The 27261-nt window shown below is 47.6% G+C and overlaps 1 protein-coding gene across 4 annotated transcripts in view; it reads right to left on the minus strand.

Annotated features, from left to right (window-relative positions):
• LOC121863505 (ETS-like protein pointed) overlaps positions 1-27261 on the minus strand; it is a 162190-nt gene that overhangs the window by 56711 nt on the left and 78218 nt on the right. For 3 of the 4 annotated variants that reach the window (XM_042362179.1, XM_042362178.1, XM_042362182.1), the window contains one exon: positions 4138-4254. In XM_042362179.1, coding sequence (XP_042218113.1) covers positions 4138-4254 — 117 coding nt within the window. Of the gene's footprint in view, positions 1-4137; positions 4255-26071; positions 26217-27261 lie in introns of those variants that run through there. The other variant, XM_042362181.1, reaches the window with a different exon arrangement.

A 27261-nucleotide genomic window follows, 5' to 3' on the forward strand; every position in this document is an offset into this window, starting at 1 on the left:
ATAGATAGATAGATAGAATGAACACCCATCAATAACAACCACACCCACACACACCCTTCAACCAAACACCTCAGCAATCAACCACATCACATCCAAGATCACACACACACCCAACTAATCCCCACCAAACAACCACCATCGCGATCAACCAATAACCACAATCACACGCCATCTACCACCACCACCACTTATAGACTTCAGTGTGTAGGTAATATGATAATAGTGTATCAGGCTGGGGGCCGAGTGACGACGTGGGCTGATCCAAATACCCTCCCTCACTCACCTCTCTCCCTCACCTCTCTCCCTCACTCACCTCTCTCCCTCACCTCCCTCCCTCACCACCCCCTCATCTCCCTCCCTCACCACCCCCCACCCCCCCAAACACCAACTCCTGCGTCGGTATTTCCTTCTTCCCTGTGTAGAAGTATGGAAGTGGGGCGGATGATGATGATGATGGTGACAGTAATAGGAAGTGAAGACAAGGAGGAGGAGGAGGAAGGGGAGGTTGGTGCCAGGGTATAATAAGGAGTGTGGGGTGCTGGCTGGCTGGCTGGCTGGCTGGCTGGCTGGCCTTGCCGGATCCAATTGTTATCGTCTTCATCAGGTGTAGTTGATGAGGAGTCTTTGAAATTTCCTCCATCAGTTGGTACGAAAGATGCCTTCAAGACGTCTTCAAGGAGAGGTGTAGAGAGTGACCGGAGGAGAAGGAGAAGAGGAGAGGAGGAGGAGGAGGAGCAAGACGTGGAGAGGAGAGGAGGTTCTGTTCCGAGTACTTCCCCTATAGTAGCGAGGGTACACAAGGTAGAAATTAGCGTCAAACAACCTAGTTCGACAGCAGTTTGTGGGTGAGTGGCGGGTGTGTGTGTGTGTGTGTGTATGTCCCGCTACCCAGCTGACGCCCGGGAGCTGCCTGGTCGCCCTGCCCACCACCACCCACCTATACCCACCACTACCAGCAAGCTCTGCCTGCCCTGCCCTGTCCTGCCCTGCCCTGCTCTGCCCTGCCCTATCTTGCCCTTTCTCTACCCTACTCAGCCTTCCTCTGACATGCCCTGCCTTACCCTAACCTACCCTGTGCCCAACCATTAGCATCTTGGAGACCATAACACTGATCAGAAAGCATAGGAGACACACTCATACTCCCGCCTGTGTCTCCGGTAGGAGGCTGGGTGTCGTGGTTGTGGTGAGGGGGGTGTGGTGAGGGCGTGTGTGATGAGGGTGAGTGTGGTGAGGACGAGGGTGGTGCGGGCGAATGTACTTACACTGCATATGTGAACTGATTGTGTCAGTGGGTGGCGCTGCTTGTGACGCTTGACAAGACCCCCACCTGGCTCTCTGTGCATGTGGTGATGAGGGCGGGGGTAATGTTCTGGTGGCAGGGGTGTTATTGCTTTGGTGGTGGAGGTGGGTGTTGTTGTTGTTATTGGTGGTGGTGGTCATGCAGGTTGGTGGAAATGGTGGTGATGTAGGTGATGGTATAGATGGTGGCGGTTGTAGTGGTGGGGGTAGTGGTGGAGGTGTACCCATGGCAGGGTTAGTGGCTGGAGGCCGCCGACCAGCTGGTAGGCAGAGGCTTCACACCTCTCATCACCTCAACCACGAGTTTTTTATATAAACTTTTCCTCTTCCTCAAAATTCACTCTCTTCCTCGCCCCGACCCACAGCCTCGCCCCCGCCAGTGTTGACAATCTGATACAGGAGAATCATCCATCTTTATATTAAGGTGATGAGGAAAAACAGTAAACCATCACGGGGGTGAAGCTGTCGTTGCTACACGTCATTATGCTCCGTCAAGGACTCTCCCGCTGGCGCCGACGACAGCGACCCGAGCTAAGGAACCCACAAGACCCAATAAAACACAGCATTAACTTGAGTTTTCGTTATTTGAGGGATACTACGACTCTCCCAGGACAACTGGTCATCGTCCTCTTCCCGCTAGTGTTCGGTCGCGGGCTTCACTCCCTCTATGACCCTGAACGAATTCGACAGAGACCAGGCTGCTCGTTGTGAGAAAGGATAGCATATGCCAAGCGTCAGCGTGCGGAACAGAAAACGCCAGTTGGCTGATAGTGAATAGGAAGGAACATTATTGTTGATTCTAGATTACCCTCATTACAGGGCTGCAGCAGCACAAGCCAGGGAGCAGCGGAATGAGGAAAGGAACACAAGAGTGTAGCAGCAACACCACGGCTGTGCTCCGCTACCTCAAGGGAGGACAATCTATCACGCCACCTCAACCACACCATGACAACTGCATTCATAAGTTCCTCAAAACACTTAAATAATAACTCAATTAATCTCGAAGCTCATCAGGATGTTGGTTAGTGATGGCTGGTGGTGGTGGACAGTACTATACAATACACCTCCCGCCGTCACGTGACGCGGGAGTTTGTGTTCCGGGGGGAAATTTCGGCCCCATTAGACTCCTCATGAGGGTCGAGGTTGTGGTCGGGACGTGACTCACCAGATCTTCCCCGCCACCGAGAGGAGGACCCCAACGTACCTTGTTGTCCCGGCCGCCACACACGGCAAAGCGGTTCTGTTTACACCCTCTTATAAGAGTCAGTTTCGCCTCCCCCCTCGCTGTAGTGGAGCACTTTATAGCTGGAGTGTCGCGAATTTTGTTACAATTTTTGTTTTAAAGTTCACGCCAGGTGCCCCCAAAACTTCCTTAACCTAGATGTTTACTTGTTTAACCGAGCCACCACTCACTCCCTTATGGTAAATAAATCCCATAAACAAGGAATACCAACCTATGTAAATGTCACTATCACACTCAAAACATTTTTCTTCACCGTTTAAATCAACAGAGGGAGTGTGACCACGATCACTGGGTGGAGCAGCGGCAGCTATGCACGATCACCGCCATGGATTCCAGGGTTCGAATCTATCCCACACCACGGACTAAGAATAAGCTTCCCGGTGACACTGATCAACCAGACTGTTGCTTCCTGCCGCCACCAGCCCACCATAACCACAACAATCTGCTTCAGCACACCAACTTTTACTGAAGGATGTACGGTATATAAAGTCCTTCCATTACTTCTATTACTCACAACAGGATGTTTTTATAGTTGGGATAATTCACAGATAAACCTTCTAACCTAACCTAACCTAACCTAACCTCACTTCACCCCACCCAACCTCCCAGCGGTGTTTCTTAGATGTCATAAACATTGAACTGAACCATCTTAGGCCTCAGGTATAAACACCATGACTTCCCCCTTACCTGTGTCGCGTCTACTACCCCTCCCCCTTACCTCACCTGCCACTCCAGATAGTCATTATCCTTCTGTGTGAAGATTACGGACAAGGCCCTTATATATTTTCCACAGGTAAATATGATATACGGTAATAAATGACGTGGGACAGCCGTGGGTGGGCGTGGGGAACTTTGGGTGGGCGTGGGGTAGCTGTGGAAGGGTGTGGGCCAGCCAAGGATGGGTGTGGGCCAGCCAAGAATGGGCGTGGGGCAGTTGTGGATGGACATGGGGCAGTTGTGGTTAGCCGTAGGGCAGTCGTGGGTGGGCGTGGGGTAGCCGTAGGTGAGCGTGGGGCCCCCAGGGTGGGCACGGGCGCGGGCCAGCTGGCAGCGGTAGTGTTTACGGGTATAATTTCACCGTACATTAAGGTTATATCATTAGCGGGGCACGTGTCTCCCCACATCCTGGACCACGACCACGGTCCACCTTCTGGTCCATCCAGTACTCTTCCTGATACTTCCTCCTGTCTTTACTCGATCAATTCCTGGTCCATAACCTGCCGGTTCATGTACCAGTTTATCACACACACACACACACACACACACACACACACACACACACACACACACACACACACAGACACACACACACACACACACACACACACACACACACACACAATTAGCCAAGACACAAGTCATTTTTACGACACCACTCGACGCGACAGTCGGGCATCGGGTGGAGACGGTGTGACCAGATGTTGTTCACCGCTCGTGTACCATGAGTGAGTGTGTGTGTGTGTGTGTGTAAAAATAGTACCCGGATTCGACTTTTATGAATACAGTTCAGGATCGAATCCAACTACGGCTCTGGGTTCGAATCCGGATCTAAAATTTAGCCCCCACCCACAAACAGGTCAACATGTCCACAGTACCTTTGGTAATGTTGTGTTTCTCTCTCTCCTTCTCCCAGGACGCGAAAGACGCCCTGAGAGCATCGGTCATCTTCTTGGTCGTACCGGGGGTTAGCGGAGGTACTGGCGCCGGCAGATCTGTAAACACGAGAAAGAGAAAACCAAGGTCAACACGGGTCATTAAGATAGGGTCATTGTTATGGTGGGTCTTATTATATACGTAGGATTAGGTCAACACGGGTTACTAAGATGAGGTCATGTTTGGAAGAAGAAGAACAACATCAACAACAACAACAACAAAAACAACAACAACAACAACAACACAAACAAGATTAATGATAACAACAACAATAACAACAACACTAATAATAGAATCCTTAATAACAGACACACGGGGGTAGGACTCCAGCTCACGGGGGTAGGACTCCAGCTCACGGGGGTAGGACTCCAGCTCACCCACACACAATCTATTTATACAACAAGAAAAACAAACATTTCAAAAAACTCCTGAAAACACGTCCTTTACAAGTACAGTTTCTGAAGATAACATGAACTATAAAGCACTACCCATGAAGGCGTCCTCTTTAAAGGCACATAACCTTGAGCATACGTAACGAGTGCCACTATCTTCCCCTCCTCTTGGTTCAGTAGCCCGAGTTGATACACCCCTTAGTCCACCCAGCTGTGAGTGGGTACCTAAGTATGCAGTTGAGAATATGGTGGTGGTAGAGTGCAGTGCCATTACACAAACACACACACACACACAAGTAACATAACCTAAGCACAACACACAATTTGATCCTTCGTCTTCACACGAGCCAAAACCGTTAGAGCCATCCTCACCCCCCCCCCCTGTGTCCCCTCACCCACATGGGGAAGGGGGGAGGGGGGGAGAAAGGATAGGGAAGGAGGGAGGGAGGGGTGACGGACATGTGTTGGAGAGTGAGGGGAGGGGGGAGCTGCACATCTGATACCGGACATGGGCGTGTCTTCGGCAACCCGTCAAGATACGTGTATTGATGTGATGATTTATACGATGAATTGTTGACACAGAAATCGGCTGTAGTGATGTAATGTTAAAAAATAAAAATAAAAATTGTCTGTGGTAATTAATATACAGTAAAATATCATCGTTTACCCATGATGCTTCACCATAAACGACAACTTGACGATATTCCGACGATATGTAAACAAACTTTACCCAAGAGACTGAGCAACACCATGAGGCGGAAATAGCACAAGCACTGAGAACAGACGAGGAAACGGAAGTATAGAGTTAGGTGGCCTCTCCAGGGAACAACGGTCGCACATTAAAAGAAGGGGAAACAGAGGCGAGGGGAAACTGAGACGAGGGGAAAACAAAAGAAGACGTGCATGTAACTCGGCCTTCTCGTTCAACCTGCGACAGTCTTCCTCTCGGAGTGCACGACCGTCCGGAACTGTTGGCTTCCGTTGGCAGTCGGCATCCACTCAGTACCTTGATTAGATACCCAGTACTTTGATTAGATACCCAGTACTTTGATTAGATACCCAGATACCTTGATTAGATACCCATTGTTGAGTCATTGTACTTAAAGGATTAAATCATACTCAAGGTGTTAAATCATCGTACTCATAGGATTAAATCATTGTACGTACTGGAACGTTTAAGTCAATGTACTCAGGCCGTTAAGTCATCGCACTCAAATGGTTACGTCATCGTGCTCAAAGGGTTAAGATACCCTTATTATCAATGGGGTAATTCATCGTAATCCCGAGAGAGTTAAGAATCAGACCGGAAGTGCAATTCACAAAAGATATCTTCCTCCAATTTTTACGTAGCCTTCACACACACACACACATCAGGACGTCTTGTAGTCATCCTGGTAAAAATCGTCCTTCCTACACACAGGGAGAGGGTAAGATAGATGTAGGGATAGTTACATGGTGTAGTGGTAGTGAATAGGTGGATTGGGATGTAGGTGGATGGGTGTAAGCATGGTGGGTGTGTGAGGGTGTATGTGTATGGATGGTATGGATGGGTGGGCGTGTGTGGGTGGTATGGATGTGTGGATGGGTAGGTGTGTGGTGTGGATAGAGGAGGAACATCACTAGGCCACAAATGGTTCGGGATTTCAAAACTGCGGCAAAAACTTAGGGCTGAGGGAAACGGGTTATCGGGGGTGTAATCTGAGCTGGGCCGATATCACGAGAGAGCCAGGGCCGCAGTGCCACTCAGGAAGGCCACAATTCCACTCAGGAGGGCCACAGTGCCACTCGAAAGGGCCACGGCGCCACTCAGAAGGGGCGCAATTCCACTCAGGAGGGCCACAGTGCCACTCGACAAAGGGGCCGCAATTTCAATCAGGAGGGCCACAGTGCTAACCAGATAGACAGAGAAGGATTACTAAACAGAAAGACAGACAGACAGACAGACTTCAAACAGATTGTCATCAATATAGGTGATTGCTTGATCTTCCGACGGGGTGAGGGGAAAGTACGGGGCAATGCGGGACAGAGCGAGGCGGGGCAGAGCGGGGCGAGGCGGGGCAGGGCGGGGCATTGGATTGGGCGGGTCGGGGTACGAAATGGACGTGGTAGGAGTAGGAATGAGGTATAGGGCGAGGGTAGCCGAGGTGGATGGGGCACGGGGCGGGCGGGGGCGGCCGGATGAGGTGGCGCGCGCCGACACCCGACACCCAGCACATGCCCTCTCACACATGGTGCCTCCACCCACTCTTTATGACTCTCCCCACCCACTCCCACCACCCACTCCCACCACCCACTCTCACTCCCATCTTACTTTCACTTTGACTCTCACACTTACTCACTGTTCCTCCCTCTCATCCACCCTCCCTCACTCTCATCCACCCTTCCTCACTCCCATCCACCTTCCCTCACTGTCACCCACCTTCCCTCACTCTCACCCACCTTCCCTCACTCTCACCCACCTTCCCTCACTCTCACCCACCTTCCCTCACTCTCATCCACCCTCCCTCACTCTCATCCACCTTCCCTCACTCTCATCCACCTTCCCTCACTGTCACCCATCTTCTTTAATCACCCTCTGTCATCCACCTTGTTTATTTCCTTACACTATGGCGTTCCTGTAGTTAAATACAATATAACCAATGAAAAAATACAACTAATAATACATAATTAATTTGGTTAATTAGAAAAATAAATTATACTGTAACAAAAATGAATTTGTGTAAATATGATTATCTTAAAAAAAATCCGATTCGCTATAAAAAAATGAAGTCAATGTTATCTACTTCCGGTATAAATAATGATAACAATACGCCATAACAGAAAAGTCTAGTGTCATTGTAAAATAACCCATGGATGGATGGATGGATGGTTGGGTGGATGGAAGGGTGGGGTGGATGGTTGGGTGGGGTGGATGGTTGGTTGGTTGGATGGATGGATGGATGGATGGATGGTTGGATGGAGATGGATGGTTGGGGGATGGGTGATGGTTGGGGGTGGATGGTTGGATGGATGGTTGGGTGGGATGGGTGGATTGATGGATGGATGGTTGGGTGGGGTGGATGGATGGATGGATGGATGGATGGGTGGATGGATGGTTGGGTGGATGGATGGATGGATGGTACTCCAGGTCCCCTACCAATCCTATCCAGCAAAAGACGAGACAAAAAATTAATAATCACAGCGCCATCGAAGGACCCAATAACCATAGAGTGTGGACACCCTTCCTTCCTTCCTTCCTTCCTTCCTTCCTTCCTTCCTTCCTTCAGGTAAAGCCAACAGGTCTCCGGGGGCCAGGGTATAAACAACACATCCGGCCAGTAGGTCCAAGCAACAGGTCAGGCCAACAGATCCGAAACAACAGATGTGGTCAACAGGTCCAAAGCAGCAGGTCCTAACAGGAGGTAAATATAACCTGTTGCCGTCCACCTCCACCGCTACCACGTGCACGCCAGACCCACCTAACACGTGATGGAGGCGCGTGGGAACCTCTGCCTCCTCTCCTCCCTCACTCCAGCTGAGGGAGGGAGGGAGGGAGGGAGTCACGCTCTGTAGACTGTCTCAAGATATAGTGTCCTACAGGAGACATTAAAATGTCACCCTAAGAAGACGCTAAGTTCGACCTCCAAGGCTAAGGTCGACCTCTAACGCTAAGGTCGACCTCCAAGGCTAAGGTCGACCTCTAACGCTAAGGTCGACCTCCAACGCTAAGGTCGACCTCAAAGGCTAAAATCGACCTCCAACGCTAAAGTCGACCTCCAACGCTAAGGTCGACCTCCAGCGCTAGAGTCACACACTTGAGGGGTCGACCTCCAACATGTGTCTCCTGGTATGAGAAACACCACAACTTACCTCCTTGTTGACACCCTGAGAGATAGATATTGAGTCATTATTTTTAACCCTCAAATGTTTTCCTTAAATGACAAAGATAAAAAAAATAAGTTGTCATTATAATTTACTCCATAACACTGACGTAAAGGCGTTAGGTTAGGTTAGGTTAGGTTAGGTTGGGTTAGGTTAGGTTGGGTTAGGTTAGGTTAGGTTAGGTTGGGTTGGGTTAGGTTAGGTTAGGTTAGGTTGGTGCTGTTTTTGACGTTCTAGTAAGAGATGGTGACGTCACAACTTCCAAGGCAGTTTTAAAATCGTAAAATAATAAAAATGTAAAGAAAATGAAAATAAGAAAAATGTTAGAAATTAATAAAAATGTATTGAAATAGAAAGAGAATTAAAATTGGTGGAAATATAATAAAACAAAACACACACACACACACACTCACACACACACACACACACACACACACACACACACACACACACACACACACACACACACACACACACACACACACACACACACACACACACACACACACACACACACACACACACACACACACACACACACACACACACACACACACACACACACACACACACACACACACACACACACACACACACACACCACACACACACACTAAGATCACCGTCGACAGCCCACATCTTCGAAACCAAACTAAACCGCGGACATAATGCGGTCAGGAATCACTTAGACGGGTGAAGGAGAGGGGTGAAGGAGAGGGGTAAAGGAGAGGGGGTGAAGGAGAGGGGGTTGAAGGAAGAGAATAGCTACGGAAAGGAGACAGCTGCCTGGGAACCGGGGACACATGTGAACTCGACCTGTGAGAAGAAGAAGGAGGAGGTGGAGGAGGAGGAGGAAGGGGGTGAGGAAGGGAGGGAGGAAGGTAGGGAGGAAGGTAGGGAGGGAGGGAGGGACGGAAGACGACGCTCTGTTCTCATGGGAAGGAACTAAGCTTCTTGGAATCTGATACACTGTTCCTTGGAATGTTCCGTATTTTTGTTTCCCTTTTTGTAGGTAACTTCCTGTGGTCCTATTGACGCTAGTAAATATATATACATTGTTGTTCTGTCAGTGTTAATAGTCGATGTATATTGTCCAGTTTATATGGGTTAGTTAATAAAGATGTTTATATTAGTGTTTATATTCGTGATGAGTTAAAATAAATGTTGTTGATTTAAGTGAGTTGATGGTAGAGATGTTTGTTTATTGTAATGTTAAAATTGAACCTTATTTAACCAGAATATTACACAGACACACACACACACACACACACACACTATTGTTCATATCTATTTAACCTTCACTATTACGTAATTACCAAACTTGTTGTCATTCCTAAACATCTAACCACCTCCCCCCCCTCCCCCAAGCCCCTACACCATTCCCACGTCCAAGAGTAAATACGTCAGTGAGTGTTTTTGTCAGGTGTAAATGAAATAATAGGTACACCTCCTCACTTACCTACACCTAACCTAACCTACACCTAACCTAACCTACACCTAACTTAACCTACACCTAACCTACACCTTGGTATTTAGTGATTGTATATAATTTTCGGTGTGGATTCAGAGTTAATTAATTAGGGAGGAGGAAGACAAGGAGGAATGAAGGAAAAAGAGAAAGTGAGGGAGAGTGGAAGACGAAGAGGAAATGGGAAGGGGGGAGAAGGAAATGGGACAAGAGGGGATGAGAGGGGAAGGGAGGGGACAGAGGGCAACGCGGTGATGACGGGCGTGGGTCAGGTGGCCGACACCTGTGTGTGTCCGTAGGTCGCCGCTCCCACACACACACACCTCCCCCTGTCGTGTGAAACTGACCTGCGAGGAGAGGTGAGGGGACAGTGAGGGAAGAGGTGAGGGGGAGATATGAGGGGAGGAAGAGACGGGGACATTAGGTGAGATATATGGGGTGAGAGAGAGATCTGGGAGAAACGTGTGTGTGTGTGTGTGTGTGTGTGTGTGTGTGTGTGTGTGAGTGGGCCGTCTTGGTGTTGACTAACCGACGGGTGAATCACAATATAACTTGACAGGAAAACACAGAGACATCTTTTGTACAATCTGTTACAATGTTATCTTAAATCTTCGGGGAAAAAAAATATTCGTTTAAAAAAATAAAACTTTCACGACGACTAACGAAAGAACATATTAGGTGACTTGGGGCGATCGGAAAGTTAAGCAATCGGATACACAAACGATCGGAGCGACTCGACCAAAAACACAGGTAAGGTTGTATTAGGCCCATCACCTGGCGTATATAATTTACCTGACCACCATTCCCCGCCTCTCACCCGACCATTACCACACCATTAAGCCATTTAGCGGCTGCACTTACCACCACTGTCCGCCCTGGGGGAAAAATGAGTTATATAGAGGCGTGAATAAATTATCAGTTAGGGGGTCTTCGTTCATCCTGGGAAGTGACACAAACGTAAAGGTAATTTGGGTCATTAATCGCACTACAGGGTGGAGGAGGTATAGGCCTACACAAAGGGGACAGGGGGGGTTTCTAGGCTTACACAAAGGGGAGAGGGGTTTTCTAGGCCTACACAAAGGGGTAGAGGGAGGTTTCTAGGCCTATATTAATACCTAGGGCCAACCCACACCCTCTCCTCACCAATTATTACACGGAGAAATCAATCAAAAGTGAACCCGAGACAGGAGGAAGCACACAGTCAGACAGGGGCCAGCGGTTAGACGGGGGAAATAGATCAGTTCAGATTTCTCAAAAAAATTTACGCTTAATTTTCCTCATAAGTGAAGATATAAGAATGTATTTAACCCTTTGACTTGAGCTATATTGCACTACTAACATCCAATATGGCGTAAAAAGTACACTGAGACTCAGGTGTTGAGATATGTTCACTTCAGATCGAGGCCAAGGGAAGGTAGAGCCTCGGTGTAATTTGGATGTCATTTTGGATATTATTTTCGTGTTAAAGGAACCAGTTAAATGTCTTCTAAAATCATCAGTTAAGAGAAATATCTATCGTAAGAGTTTTAGCGACGTAGAGGCTTAAAGATGCAAGATAATAAACGTCTTTTTTTACGTCTGTTTAGGGGCGTCGCGCCATCTTCAGACCGACGCATCCAGCCCACCTTGAGGGGACCCCAGGTGCAGCTACCCCCTCCTGCCTCTGATCTGCTACTCCACCAATCAGGGACCGGATTCACAAAGGGTCGTCGTACGCTATTTTTTACTCCCAACTGGAAATGTGAGAAGGCATCCAACTGTTACTTGTGACACTCAAAGATGGCGGACGCAATAACCCCCCCCCCCCTGTACCGAGACTACCGTTGTTTATATAACGACTCGAAACTCAACCAAGAATCAAAACTAAATCACATGAATTACAGTTCAGGAAAAGATAACAAAAAATGGCGTCTAAATAACAATAAGACTCTACCTTAGCTACATGGGTCATTTCTCTCTTCTTATAGCCATGGATAACGACCAAACCTACGACTCCCTCAGAAACCACAACTTAGGAACTACTTAAGATTCGTCGCCACAACCACCATCAAGTCTTACCGTGGAAATAAATTAACCAAAACACGTTCGAGTGACAGAAAAAAAATAATCAGTGTTCTTTTTACCTTTACCCAAAACACGTTTGACAGGTAACAACATTTAATCATCAGAAGTTATACACGTTGTAAATTACAGACAGACATCGTTATCTGGTCGACGGCGGGGAATAATAACAACAGGATCAGGGAGGGGGGAAGTTGGAGGAAGAGGTAGGGAGGAGAAAATGGGGAAAGGGTAGGGAGGGAAAAGGGTAGGGAGGGAAAGGGGTTCTGAAGGGGAAAGAGGAGAGGAAAGAAGAGGGAAGGAAGGCAGGAGAAGAAGGAGAATCAAGAGGGGAGGGGGGAGAATAAGAAGAAGAAAGGGGCGAAAAAGAAGGGAAAAATCTGATACTGTTAGTTCCAGGTGAAGTAACAATGCTGAAGATTTACGAACACTGATAATATTACCCCCAAGGACGAGACCAGTTTTAAGAGTTGATAATATTCCTCGTCCCGATGTGTTCTGATATTCCTCCTGTGGTGTAAAGATAATATTTCCCTCGCTATACACTGGTTATAAATCCTCCGCTGGACAATATTGATCACTTTGCAATCATGATCATCACTGCAATAATGATCATTGTGTAATAATAGTATTCACCCAACCTTCACTCAATAGCGTGTGGTTTCCTTGCTCTTCTGGTGGAGGGAAGGGGTGGAGGGAAGGAGTGGAGGGAAGGGATGGAGGGAAGGGATAAAGGGGTGGGGTAGAGGGAGGATGGTGGGGAGGGGAGGGAAATCATCATAATCATACAGTATAATGCAACACTTAAATGCTGTCTGGCTGTCTGACCTCGCCTTTAACAACCTCGTTCTTGTATAGACTAGACAGCGTCACTCAGGTAGAGACTGAGGTGTGAGAGAGAGAGTGTGCCTTGGCCGGGAGGTTGTCATAATCCGCCATTTTGTTTTTCTTCCCCCCCTCCCTCCTCCTCCCTCTTTGCTGCCACCCCCCCCTCCTGAGAGGTGAAGGGAGGAGGGAGGAAGGTGGGAGGAGAGGTGAAAGGGGGCAAGACATAGCGCCAGGAGAATGGACGATGAAAGAAGATACATAAAAGGGGAGAGGAAAGGGTAGGGAGGAGGAGGGCAGGGAGGAGAAAGGGAAAGATAAGAAGAAGGAGGAGGAGAATTGAAAGGGTTTGAGAGAGAGAGAAAAAAAAAAAAGGACACTTTTGAGTAGAGGAGATGAACACACACACACACACACACACACACACACATACACACACACACACACACACACACATACACACACCTGAACCAGCTAAGACAAGTACGTGAACGTCAACCTTGATACAGCTTCGTTATCACACTAAAAAAAGCAAAACAATTTCTTCCATTGAAACTAAACACGAATAAACTAACTCACACCTGTGTAAATTACTCCAGTTACCGCCTTACCTGACCTGACTGAAAGTAATACACATGTAGGTAAAGTAGACGGGAGGTAGAAGTAGACAGGTAGAATAGGAGTGGTAGACGGGAGGGAGGAAAGGAGAAGTATAGACAGGAGAGGTGGTAGACGGGAGAGGAAGTGAAGACAGGAAGGAAGAAAAGGAAGCAGTAGACAGGAGGGAAGAAGAAGAAACAGTAGTAGACAGGAGCGGGACGGTAGACGGGAGGTGACCGCCAAGGTTCGTTACCTCGTTAGCATTTCGGGCAAGAGGTGGGCGGCGCTTGGCTGTGTGTGTGCTCCGACCTTCATCTGACGGACACTTCCTCTTTAAACAACTGTCTGCATAATGGCCAATAGGCTTCTGTTCTCTCCCATTCTTACTGCTATCGTGAATCACTGTCCTTGTGTCCTGTAGCCTCCCCCCCCCCCATCCTAGTGTTCCTCCTCCTAATAGTATGGCGGCCTTCCTCATCCTACACCTACTTCTTCCTCCTAGTGTGGCGGCCTTTCTCATCCTACACCTCCTATTCCTCTCTGTATGGCGACCTTCCTCATCCTATAGTGTTCCTCCTTCTCCTAGTATGGCAGCCTTCCTCATCCTACACATCCTCCTTGTGTCCTGCCTCCTAAGTGAGCCAGCTAGATACATCCTCTCATCGACATTTAAGAAAGAAATAATCTACGGCCTTTAGAACATCGAGACCCCCAAGGTGTCCGTCTGGCTCCTGGGCTGTCTTGCGATCCACACTTCCAGCCCTTGACGCCGAGGTGGGGGGGGATTGGGGGGTGATGTTTAGACCTGTGGGGTGTATAGGGGTTTCCTGGTTTCCTGGGGCCTGGAGGGTGTAAAGGAAGCATTTACACCCTGGGGAAGGATGTTACAGGGGGAGGTTCGTAGTATTATACTTTCCGAGGGTGGGGTTGATTTCAGGGGAGTTTTATGGGGCATGGGAGGGCTTCAGTGTGTAATGCACACCAGGGGAGTAGGAGCAGGAGCTTCATGGGGGCTTGAGGGAGAGGAGAGCTGCCTTCGGGGCCTGGGGGAGGGGGAGCTGCGTAGGATCCCGTGAACACCTGACTTACGCAACCGTCTCCCTCTCCCCCCTCCCCCCACCACCCTCCCTGATGACGCACTACCCTCCGCCACCCCTTCCCTTCCTCGCCTCCTTGTCCAGTACAGTACTCCTTGACCATTACTCCTCCTAGAAAGTGAGTCTTCCTGGAAATATTAAGTCGAATCTTCCTACAAATACCAAAGTCGAATCTTCCAGGAAAAATCAAAACTGAGTCAATCTTCCTCAGAGAAAAAATAAGATTATTAACTCGGCCTCAACTAAAGATATAAACAGAGGAGTTGAATAAGAACTTGAACCGCTGTAGGTGAGTCTTCTTCAGGAGTCTTGGTGGGGAGGGGGGGGGGACAACTGAAGCAGAAAAGAGGTACTACTGAAGGAACCAACTGACGAATCGACCGTGACTTTCAACATAGGATTAATGATTGAAGAGAACAGTGAACAAGGTGTGGTTTTTTTCACGAAGATCCTGAATAACGGAGATGTGGAGGTAGATTTTCACGGGTTTATAAATATTCATGATGGTGAGGAACAAGAGAGGTATGTGGGTGTAGGTGGGGGGGATGTGGGGGTGTGTGGGTTATCACTGACATGCATACAAGGGAGAGAAACTACCTTGACAATCTCTATAACTGGTTTATTTTAACTGACGGTCAGTGTGAAAGATGAAAGTTTTGATGTGACGAAGACCAACTCTTTCCTACACCAGAGAGGGAGATATGACGGAGTGATTCTTACTACAGGAGGGGGAGAAGAGACAAGAGGGTGGGGGGGGGGGTGTTGTCAGATGTCACGGTTCAGATCCTCAAAAGTTCATAAGTTGAACTATGTTGTCCCCCCTTAACTGATGGTCCAGTTAACGGTAGTCTCAGTAGGGTTTCGACGCCATAGTTCCCCTCCCATATTTTTTGTCGTAGTCTAAATAAGCCATTCAGTTGACATGGTAGTGAACTGTCTCGTCGTGTTGTTGTCATGAGATAAATATAGTGTTTGTTATCATATCTTTGCTCGTAGTTAGACAGGTAATATATTCTATCATAGTTAGACAGGTAATATCATCTTCCGGCGTAGTTAGACAGGTAATATCATCTTCCGGCGTAATTAGACAGGTAATATCATTTTCCAGCGTAGTTAGACAGGTAATATCATCTTCCGGCGTAGTTAGACAGGTAATATCATTTTCCAGCGTAGTTAGACAGGTAATATCATCTTCCGGCGTAGTTAGACAAGTAAGAAATTCAACATACGATATATTGTAGTTGTCGTCTCTCACAGCTCACCTACTCACGCTTTTAAGTCTTTCGTCACTTGGGGTTTCTACACTGACGCTCTTGACGCCGTTCGAGCAGCCTGAGGAGGAGTGAGGACACCAGCGCCTCCTGACGGCAACACCTGCCAACTACCCACCGGAAACAACAAGTAACCAGTTGAACCCGAAGCAAAAAACTGTTAACCCCGCAGAGCACGTAGGGTCGATGTGTGCATCATTTTTCACGTGATAATTGGTCATGAGGACGATGTTGGCTGAGAGCTGTATAGATGCCAGGGGCGGTAACTCCTTCCGGTATGGCCAGAGGCGACCAATGTTACTCGTCCAGTACTCCTGCCCCACCACGGGTCGGCCACTACTCCTGCCCCACCACGGGTCGGCCATCACTCCTGCCCTACCACGGGTCAGCCACTACTCCTGCCCCACCACGGGTCAGCCACTACTCCTGCCCTACCACGGATCGGCCATCACTCCTGCCCCACCACGGGTCGGCCACTACTCCTGCCCCACCACGGGTCGGCCATCACTCCTGCCCCACCACGGGTCAGCCCTACTCCCTGCCCCGGGTCAGCCACTACTCCTGCCCCTGCAGGTCGCCTCCTGCCCCACCAGGTCGGCCACTACTCCTGCCCCACCACAGGTCAGCCGCCTCCTGCCCCCACCAGGTCAGCCATCCTCCTGCCCCACCACCGGGTCAGCCATCACTGTTGCCCCTACAGGTCAGCCACTACTCCCTGCCCCACACAGGTCAGCCATCCTCCTGCCCACCACAGGTCGGCCCATCACTCCCTGCCCCACCACAGGTCAGCCATCCACTCCCTGCCCTACACAGGTCAGCCCCACTACTCCTGCCCCACCACGGGTCGGCCATCACTCCTGCCCCACCACGGGTCGGCCATCACTCCTGCCCCACCACGGGTCGGCCATCACTCCTGCCCCACCACGGGTCGGCCATCACTCCTCCAGTACCACTCTTATTAATCCCCACTAAAGGCGTATTTCTCACTGCATGACGTCAGCCACAGAAAACAAAAACCTGTTTTCAAAGATCTGATCTCTGTTTTTATGGCCACTAGATTACCTCGTTATTAGCGTGAGTAGATATAATGTTATTTTCCTCGCCTGGATAGGTTGTAATGAAGGCATCAGGGGAAAACGGGAAAAGCAAGAGGGGGGGGGGGACTCCTCCAGCCGTCGTTATCTCGTCCTCTGACCTGGGAAGACACAACCCACGCCATAAATTATTCCATTTTCTCGTCAGCTGAAAATGATCTCAAGTCTCCGCCCTGCATAAAGTGTCTGAATTCGACAATTAAGAAAAATAATTGCATATCTTGGCAAAATTGGCGGACAGTTCAAGGATTTCCTGTTCGTACTGTCAAAGAGCGCCACTATAGGCAGGACCCGGGCGACCGATCGTCTGGCGTATAGCTCCTGAACGCCAGTGTACGCTAACGGGAACAAAATGAAACGTAGAACGGACATAGAGAGATCACCATCAGTAAGACAGGTTTTTCAAACGGCACACCTGAGACCAAGTGTCATCCCGGGCTTATGTGTAGTGCCTAACCTAACCTACACACCTGAACCAGCCACAGAAAGGGCCAGACAGTCGGGTAGGGAAGGCACTAAGGGCCATCACCGGATGCAGGGTAATGAGGGCCCCTAGATGACCGTATTGTGACACTGTGAGTTCACTACTTTCTCTCCCACACACCAGTTTCATGTGTGTGTGTGTGTGTGTGTGTGTGTGTGTGTGTGTGTGTGTGTGTAATAATAATAATAATTAACGGTTTATTGAAAAAATTCTGCAGCCCGAAGGCTGAAAATATACATTGGACATAAATGACTTATTACATACATTGGTGGTTTAACAAAAGCCTTCAATAGAAAAAGGTAAAGGAACATACAGTGAACATACAGATTAATGTAGGTGTTGAACAACAAACTCGTAGTGTAGTAACTCCCTCCCAGATGGTGTTAGGAGGAACTCACGTGGTGTAGTAGTTCCCTCAGATGGTGTTATGAAGGACCTGGCGTGGTGTAGTAATTCCCTCGCAGATGGTGTTATGAGGGACCTCACGTGGTGTAGTAGTTCCCTCAGATGGTGTGTGTGTGTGTGTGTGTGTGTGTGTGTGTGTGTGTGTGTGAATCAAACAACAAATTCCTCAGATCATTTACTATATCAACTTGCTCTTAAGTCAACACCCAACACAAACTTACACAGGCAAGTATTACAACCCCCACCCCCCCCCCACCTCCCCACACACTGACGTACACGGACAGACAACGACGCACACGTCTTAAGAGCACTCATCAGCGTACATGAACTCTCTGTACGCACATGGATCACAGCACAGAACAGTTAGTCAAACATCCCTCTCTTGCTGTGATGAGGGGCCGGGCAGACAGTAGCGGGGCGGGGCGGGGAGGGGCGGGGCGGGCCAGGGGGCGGCTTTCAACTGTGGTAATGATGTGTACAGTGACTAAGACTCCGAATCTCAAAGACTCCGAATCCCAAAGACTCCGCATCTCAGCGACTCTGAATCCCAAAGACTCCGATTCTCAGTGAATCCGAATCCCAAAGACTCCGAATCTCAGTGACTCCGACTCCCAATAACCCCGAAACCCACAGCAAAATTCCTACGTTAAAAAAAAATCCCCTGTACCTAAGTGAACGAGTTTAGTCACGGAAAATTTTCATTCGTAGACTTTCTAAATTTTTAAGTTTCTAACGGTAAAAACATCGTATTTAGGTACAGTTAAATTCTAGACTCAATTACATTATATTAATTTAACTGTTATAGACTGTATTAATTATTTACAGTTAAAAATCTAAATTCAATTACATCTTTCTAACTGTAAATGAACGTTCTTAAGATACAGTTAAATTTTAGATACAGTTATATGAAAGTAACTGTCAGAGAAAGTGCATAAATACAGTTTAAAATCTACCATAGTTTCCATTTCTATTGACAGTTAAGTTCGCTGACTGTTTCCTTACGTTTAAACCATAGTAAAGACTGGAGGGAATTAACGTATATGACTCCTCAGTGTTTATTTGACTGGACGTGAGCAGTGCCTCCTTCCCCTCACACCTCAGAGGCCAAAAGTCCCACACGGCGCTACCTCTTTGATCGTGTCAGGTAAAGCATCTCCCACCGTAGTTAGACAGGTAATATTATCTTCCACCGTAGTTAGACAGGTAATATTATCTCCCACCGTAGTTAGACAGGTAAAATTATCTCCCACTGTAGTTAGACAGGTAAAATTATCTCCCACTGTAGTTAGACAGGTAATATTATCTTCCACCGTAGTTAGACAGGTAATATTATCTCCCACCGTAGTTAGACAGGTAATATTATCTTCCACCGTAGTTAGACAGGTGTACAGTATAACTTCACACCTGGTGCACAAACACAGGTACTGCGATGCCAAGAGTTTATTTAGAAAGCAAATAATCTTAAGAGTGTATAAAAGTAATGATCAAGAGTTTGCTTACAGGTAATGACAATAAATGCAAATATATCGAGGAAATATTCTTAACACACATTTGATATTAGCCAAGACTCAAATACTTCCTCCGTCAGTAGCTAAGACCATTTACTACTACTAACACCGACAGTAGCTAAGGCCCCAGTTACTACTACCACCGACAGTAGCTAAGACCTCAGTCATTACCACCCACTTTCAGTAGCCAGCCAACACCTGAGCCATTACCATCACCTTCAGTAGCCAGCCAACACCTGAGCCATTACCACCACCTTCAGTAGCCAGCCAACACCTGAGCCATTACCACCACCTTCAGTAGCCAGCCAACACCTGAGCCATTACCACCGCCTTCAGTAGACAGTATTTGTAGGACGTGTCTCAGTGGCCGCCCCCAACACTGCCGACCGCATTCTCTTACCCGCTATTGATTATTTCGATCACGCTTGGCGATCCGTGTGTCAACAATACGAATAATTAACGCCATTGAGCCGGGTGGTAGCGATCGGTGGCTGGTGTGTGATGATGGAGTTTAAATGCCTGTTTACACATTGAGTTCGACGCTAGGAAGACCTCTCCTCTCCTCTCCTCTCCCCTCCTCCTCCTCCTGGCTACCATACCCTCTTGATGACGGCTACGTGTCGGATGCAAAACACACACACACACACACAAGCACACACACAAACACACACACAAACGTTTCTATTTTTTTCCGTCCCTCCTTCCGACCGTGACCAAACGTTTGATGCGATGTTACCCCCGTCAGAATAGCGGAGCACTAATGAATTTTTCGTCCGATTGTCTCAAAAGCGAGTTGAGGTTGATACAGAAGCAGGAGGTATAAGAGGGGGGGGAGGGGATGGGGGTGTAAGAAGGGGGAGGGGGTGAGGAGGGGGTGTAAGAAGGGGGGGGAGAGGAGGAAGGTGAGGAGGAGTAGAGGTCACTGGTTCTTCCAATGTGCCTCTTCTCTCACCTCAAGGGGTCGTACGTGGGGGTGAGAACTCTCCCTCAGGTTGCCAAGGTGTAGTGAGAGAAGGTGTTACTCTACCTCCCCCCCTTCACCCTCCCTCCCTATTACGTGAAAACCATTAAGGGAGAACTTACACCCCTACACCCCCTCCCTTATACTACCTAACACTACTACCCCTTATAATTAAACTACTATCTCCTATTTATTACGTTACTAGCCCTTTATTTGCTATTGTACTATTACCCCCTATTTACTGCCTTACTCTACTACCCCCTATTTATCATCATAACCCCTCTAGTACGGTCATTTAACCCCAATGTCATCGTACTCAAGGAATTGGATATCGTATTCAAAGTAATCGTACTCAAGATGTTCAGTTATCGTACTCAAGGGGTTAAGTTACCTTGCCTCAAAGACTATTTAATTCACTGTACTCAAATGGTTGACACTGTACTCAAAACGATTGGCACTGTACTCAAAAGTCTTGGCACTGTACTAAAAAATCTTGGCACTGTACTCAAAAGTCTTGGCACTGTACTTTAAGGGTTAATTACGACCATAACTCATCATTATGTTTTATCATCATTAAATACAAAAGAAAATCAACCCCACATTATAAAAAAAACTTTAAATTTATATTATTAAAAAAGTAGTAAAAATTTTATTCATTTAAAATATCGACAAAAGTGGGATCAATTTCAGCCATTTAGTAATTTCAATTAATGTATAGAAATGCCAAGTGTTCTGATATAGACAGAGTATATATATTATTAATGATAAGATCAATAATTTCAATCTTTATCATAAATTCTTGTATTTTGTCTTTTTGAAATTAAGATTAAATCTGAACATATATAATTACCCAAATGGAAAACATATATCCCAGAAATATATATTGATAATTAATTTTTATATCAATATTAATTATCACAACATTAATTTTAAAAATATTACCATATAATTATTAATAATTTACTGTCATTGCCCCAAGATATATTCCATGTGATGTTAAAGGCAGGATAAATATCGATGAATATATATCACCAATACTTAGTAATATTTTTCAGTCTTGTACGAAACTCATTAACGTGGGGAATATTTTTCACGGGGGAAATATATATGGATAGTTGAGAAATATATGGGTGATATTTTTCGACAGTGGTGTGGGTCATACGGGTGGCACCAGGTGAGTTTAAGTCATGCACACAGGTAGCCCGGTCAGCCCAGGTCACAGCCCCCAGGTACACCCAACCGGTTCAGGTCACGTCCCAGCCGTCCATCACCTGGTAGCTCTGATCCTTTACTCCCACGAGTCAGTCAGCACGACCTGACGATAAGTCGACAGGTAGGCAATCAGTGTGCATTTTATGTCTTCTAATTATGTCAAGCAACTGGTCGATAAAATATATATTGTTCTACCGTGTACTGAAGTTACGCATGGAGGACTGGGATGATTGTGTGTGTGTGTGTGTGTGTACCTATACTTACCTACATGTAATGGACAAGGTGTGTTACTACCACCCCCCCCTATAATGGTGCACAGATCACTACTCCCTGAGGCACAAAATAAAGGTTTTACGGCCGAGCGACTTTCCCAGTGTGGCACAGAAAGGATTGGGTCACTGTCAGGTCATAGGTCATGGGAGGCTGGAGGTGGGGGAAGGAAGAAGGGGGGGGGGTAGGGGTAGTGAAGGAGGAGGAGAAAGGTGAAGCAAAGGTTGTGGGAGCTGAGGGAGAGAGGTGAGAGGGGGAGGTGGAAGAGGGGCACAAGGAGGAAGGTGTGTGGGAGAGTTGCAAGGGTCAGCTGGGAGAGACCTGTGAGAGGGGAAGTGGGAAAAGGGCTAGAAGGTGCTGGGAGAGGGAGCTAGGAGGTGCTGAGAGAGGTAGCAAGGAGGTGCTGGGAGAAGGAACTACTAAGTGCTGGGAGAGGGAGCGAGGAGGTGCTGGGAGAGGGCGCTAGGAGGTGCTGGGAGTAACTGGGAAGATGCAGACAACACACACACACACAGTAGAGTGTTTTGTATCCCCACAGAAACTATTATTAGACACAATAAAAACAGCCATCAGGACGACGTGACCATCCACCCCGAACATATATTGTATCGCCTCATGTGGCCCTTGAAGGACACCTGTGATTGTCCTCCTGCAGCTACAGGTGTGAGTGAGGACTTGCACCTGTATTAAAAAACAGAAACTGTCCTCCCTCAAGGCACAGGTAAGAGGGCTTGATCCCATGTTCCGCGGAGCGTCTTCCGTTAGCGGTAGGTCGTCCGGGACGCGGTAGTCTCCCAGGCTCGGCGACTCCCACGTAAGGGTCGTGTCGGGGTCACAGGAACTTTGCCTCTGCGCGTACAAGTGGCCGCGGGGTATTGTTGGTACCGCGGGTGATGGCCGCCACTGCCTCCCCTCCTAATAATTCTCCACCCTTCCTCCCCACAGGTCAGGTTCCTGAGCTAAGCTGCAATTTTCTTCGATTGTACAAACTCTTAGCTGCTCTTTATATCACTGAAGCGAACATGGCAAAGAAATATCATGACCACCGTGTCCCGCCCTCACCACACAAGCAGAGTAAGCAAGGTGAGGGTGAGCGCCTCCTACAGCGGCGGCGGCGGGTGGGAAGAGCGGTGGCGGGCGGTAGCGACAGGAGCGGGAGGGCGGGCGACGGCCGCTGGGCATCGCCTGCTTCACCCCAGTTTTTTGGCTACTTCCTCCCCGGATTCACTCCGTTACCAGAGATACACTTTCTTTGTTTGCCATTCATGTGGGCGGCCACACACTCGACCAGTGTGACCCTCCCCAGGACACACCGCTCCGCCACACACCTTCACATACTCACCTAGCTAATGTACTCCAACTACAACCTGCCTCCCATAAATACATAAAAGAAGACTCCCAGCAGAGGGCCTCGTGTATGGTAGAGCGTAAGTGTGAGGGACTGGAAGCGGAGGTGCCCAGGGTCGCCTTAGCCCTCTGGGTATATATAAGTTTTTTATGCCACTTCCTCCCACCTGATTCACTCATTTACGAGGTACTGCAGTAGCTCTTGTGAATGAAGATGTGCTCTGGACTCCTCTAGGCGAGTCTCGCCTCCGTTCACACCACCAGGGCGAGGAAAAACTTCCGTCGCCGCCACGCTGTCAACTTCACTTCCAGCGTCAATGACCAACAAATCAAGCGAGACAAATAGTACTACAGCCACATCATTAACAACCAAACATTAATACATCGACACAGATTCTATCACAACCCAAGACACGGACTTGGGTTCCACCAAATACATCGAAACAGGTTCGAACCTCAACCGACCACGTCGAAACAGGTTCCAGCATACACCGAAGACTCCGACACACGTTCCAGTAAAATCCGACCAAACCGAAACAAACTCTAATAAACCGAACACATGGAGACAGGTTCCAGCATAAACCGAACTCCCCGACACACAGTCCATCACAAACCCGCGAAAACTATAACACGCCGCCTCAGGGTGCCTCAGTGAGCGAGTGTCAACACAAACAAGACTCGGCATACGTCAGGAGCAGCTCAACCCGAGAGGCCATATAAGCGATTTATTAACTGGTAGCCATTCACGGTTGTCAGCCCTCATGGAGGTTCAAATTGAGCGAAGAGAATGGGGGGAGGGAGGAGGAGCAGAGGTCTGGTCAAGCACATGATGCGCAGTTGTGGCCAGCGCTACAATGGGTGGGGTCTGCTGTGGCCCTGTGTGCAGCTGTGGCCAATGCTGTCAGGACGTCAGAGAGCTGTAGCAGAAGCTGTGAAATGACCGTGCAGCTGTGGCCGAGGCTGTCAGACGTCATAAAGCTGTATTTAAGGCTGTTAAGCGGTCGTACAGCAGTGGCCGAGGCTGTCAGACGTCATAAAGCTGTATTTAAGGCTGTTAAGCGGTCATACAGCAGTGGCCGAGGCTGTCAGACGTCATAAAGCTGTATTTAAGGCTGTTAAGCGGTCATACAGCAGTGGCCGAGGCTGTCAGACGTCATAAAGCTGTATTTAAGGCTGTTAAGCGGTCGTAGAGCAGTGGCCGGGACTGTCAAAACGTCGTGCAGTTGTGTCTAAGGATGTTGAATGGTCGTGCAACTGTACTCAAGGAACTAAAACGTCGTGCTGCTGTGAAAGGAAAACTAATCGACCCCTAACCCCACCTATCCTAACCTAATCAAGTCAAGCCTCACCTATTCTAGCAAGGTATTAAGTACTTGAAAGAAAACTTAACAAACGGGGAATTTTCCGATAGTTTTTTGTCTACCATTAATCATCATAATCATTATCTTCATCATCATCATTACATCATCATCATCATCATTACATCATCATCATCATTGCATCATCATCATCATTGCATCATCATTATCATTATATCTTTTCACAATCACTTTATCCTTATATAATTTATATTTACAAAACCCTAAAATTCTAAAATATTGAAAAAGACCGAAAAAATCTTTAATGATATTCATTTCTAAAGAGGTTTTGTTTGTAAAGAAATCTCAAGGGAAAAATCAATTATTATTAAGCGATTTTCAGAGTAAGAACAAGTATTTCTAACGATTTTTCAGAAATGACACAGTTTTAGAAAGACAACACGTAATATGAACTTATTAGCGAATTTCAGATGTAAGATACATAGTATTAGCGATTTTCAAAGAGGACACGTACTATTTTACCCAATTTCAGAGCAGACACGTATTACCAATGAAACAACCTATCTACCTTTCTGTACCAATAAAATGCAGTGCGAAAATAATTATAAAAAACACCAAAAAAATAAAAATATTCGACAATAAACAGATAATGTCTCTGCTCTCTCTCTCTCTGGGGTTTCCGTCTTAAGTCAGGCCGTAACCCAACCTCAGTCCTGCCCAATCTTACATAAAGCGGAATTAACAATCACACTCTCGAACGTCAATAACAACAACAATAACATACCCCTCCCCCCCCTCAAAACCCGGATGTTCAACCCTTAAAAAAAATCACCCATTCTCTCTCTTTCATTCTTTTTGTCTCCCTCTCTCTGTGTCCCTCCCTAACGCAGCATCCACACACACACACACACACACACACACACACACACACATACACAAACACACACAACGATAAATAAATAAATACTCAATATCTACTTACAATTCAGACCGTCACAAGAGGAGATGGAAGTGAGTAAAAATCTAGCCCCTGAGAAGACCATCGGAAGCCCAAGAAAGAAAGAAAGAAGACGGGACAGACTTCAGAATGGTGAACCACAAAAGCCGAATCATCCCGAGCGCATCGACTGAGCACCGTGAAAGACTCCGTACAATACCAAGTTAAAATGTCCTAAGTTGGGAAAGTTTACTCTGGAAAAAGGGACGGAGATTTAAAACTCGACCGTACAATTGAGGTATGGTTTGTTATCCGGACTAAAATGAAGGAAGGTGATGGAGGGAGAGAGGGTAGGTAGGAAGGAAGGAAGGAAGGAAGGAAGGAAGGAAGGAAGGAAACTATAGATGGATTGGTGGGTGGTCGCCGCCAAGAGGTTCCTCCTGGTCACAAGGGAAGAGATGAATCGTGTGGGAAATATAAGAATGAACCACCACAAGATATAGGTACACACACACAAACACACACACACACACACACACACTGGTTCAACATGTACATAAAAAAACATATATAAACATTAATAAACTGTTAGCTGCGACTTACTCAAGGATAAACGTAATCACAAAGTTAACAATTTATTACCGATAATATTACAGTAATAACAACAAACACACCTCACACACATTAGCTGCTACACCTTTAAAAACTCTTAACGTAGATCAAGTTCTTTTAAATGTAATAAATTCAAAACAGTGGAGTAGTACCGGTAGAGGCAAAGAGTGGAGGTGGAGCGGGTGTCGGACGTGCGGTGCCTTCTCCACCGTAATAGAAATCCACTTTATGACTGAGCATTGTGAGGAGCATAAAACTGTATTAAATATCATGTAATCATCGACGCCCTCCTCTCTCTCTGTCTCTCTCCGTCGCCACAAAGAATACACAGAGCGGCAGGAGGGGCGTCTTGGTGCCCGGAGTTTGGCCACTTTGCGTGTGATGGGAGGGAGCAGTGCGCACTGACTCCTCCCCGCCCGCTCCACTAGCCAGCCAGCCAGCTAGACCCCCCGGATGACACCCATTTACTGCCGCTGGTGCCAGATATACGGTAAATCACCCACTCCTCATCCATCGCCGGGGATCTATGGACCCTATATCACACACACACGGTTATTCGGGAGCTCATATACCCGGTACTTATAACAGATCGTCAAATATTATCTACCAGTATAATGTTTTGTATTGGTGTCGGGGCGAGGAAGGTGAGGTCGGGGCTCAGGAGTTGTGTGTCTTTCTCAATATCGATATATAAAAAAGATTATTTGATAAGAGGAGGATGAGGGGTAGGATGAGTAGACTAACGCAGATGAGGGGTGGGGGGGAGGAGGGGTGGAGGGGTGAAACATGACCTCTTGTGGGCCTCGCCACCGGAAGGAGCCGCTGCCGCAGAAATAAAAGATGGAAAACGAGCATCATCGGAGGTGGTGAGCTCAGCAGTACCTCAAGAGCTCTCTATATAACCGAGCTCTATCAGCGCTCTTAGGTTCAACACGCGCCCCAAGTATGTTCACTCCTGTTGAGATCTCCCCACGTCACCCACACACACACAACCTCCACACCTGCCACACCTGTAGATGAATCACAGGTACATTCTCTCACACCACACGTGGAGGTAAGACTCACGAATCTATGACATATCGACGATTTCACCAAGATTATATTAAAATAAAGACGTTTTGAGTACAGTATATCCCGCACGTGAAAAAGCGTCGGCCCTAAGCTCCTCCCCCTTGGGACGCGGGGCCAGGCGGGGGAGTTGTGGGCGGAGTCTAGCTGACGGAGAGAGGGGAACGCTGGCCGCCGGAAGTACTATTCCTCCCTCTTATATCTACCACAACCACAGCTTCTTCTACCTCAACTGACACACATCTATCATCCACTCCATCTACCACAAGAGAGG

Source organism: Homarus americanus, unplaced genomic scaffold (genome assembly GCF_018991925.1).
Source record: "Homarus americanus isolate GMGI-L3 unplaced genomic scaffold, GMGI_Hamer_2.0 scaffold41366, whole genome shotgun sequence".
Lineage (NCBI taxonomy): Eukaryota > Metazoa > Arthropoda > Malacostraca > Decapoda > Nephropidae > Homarus > Homarus americanus.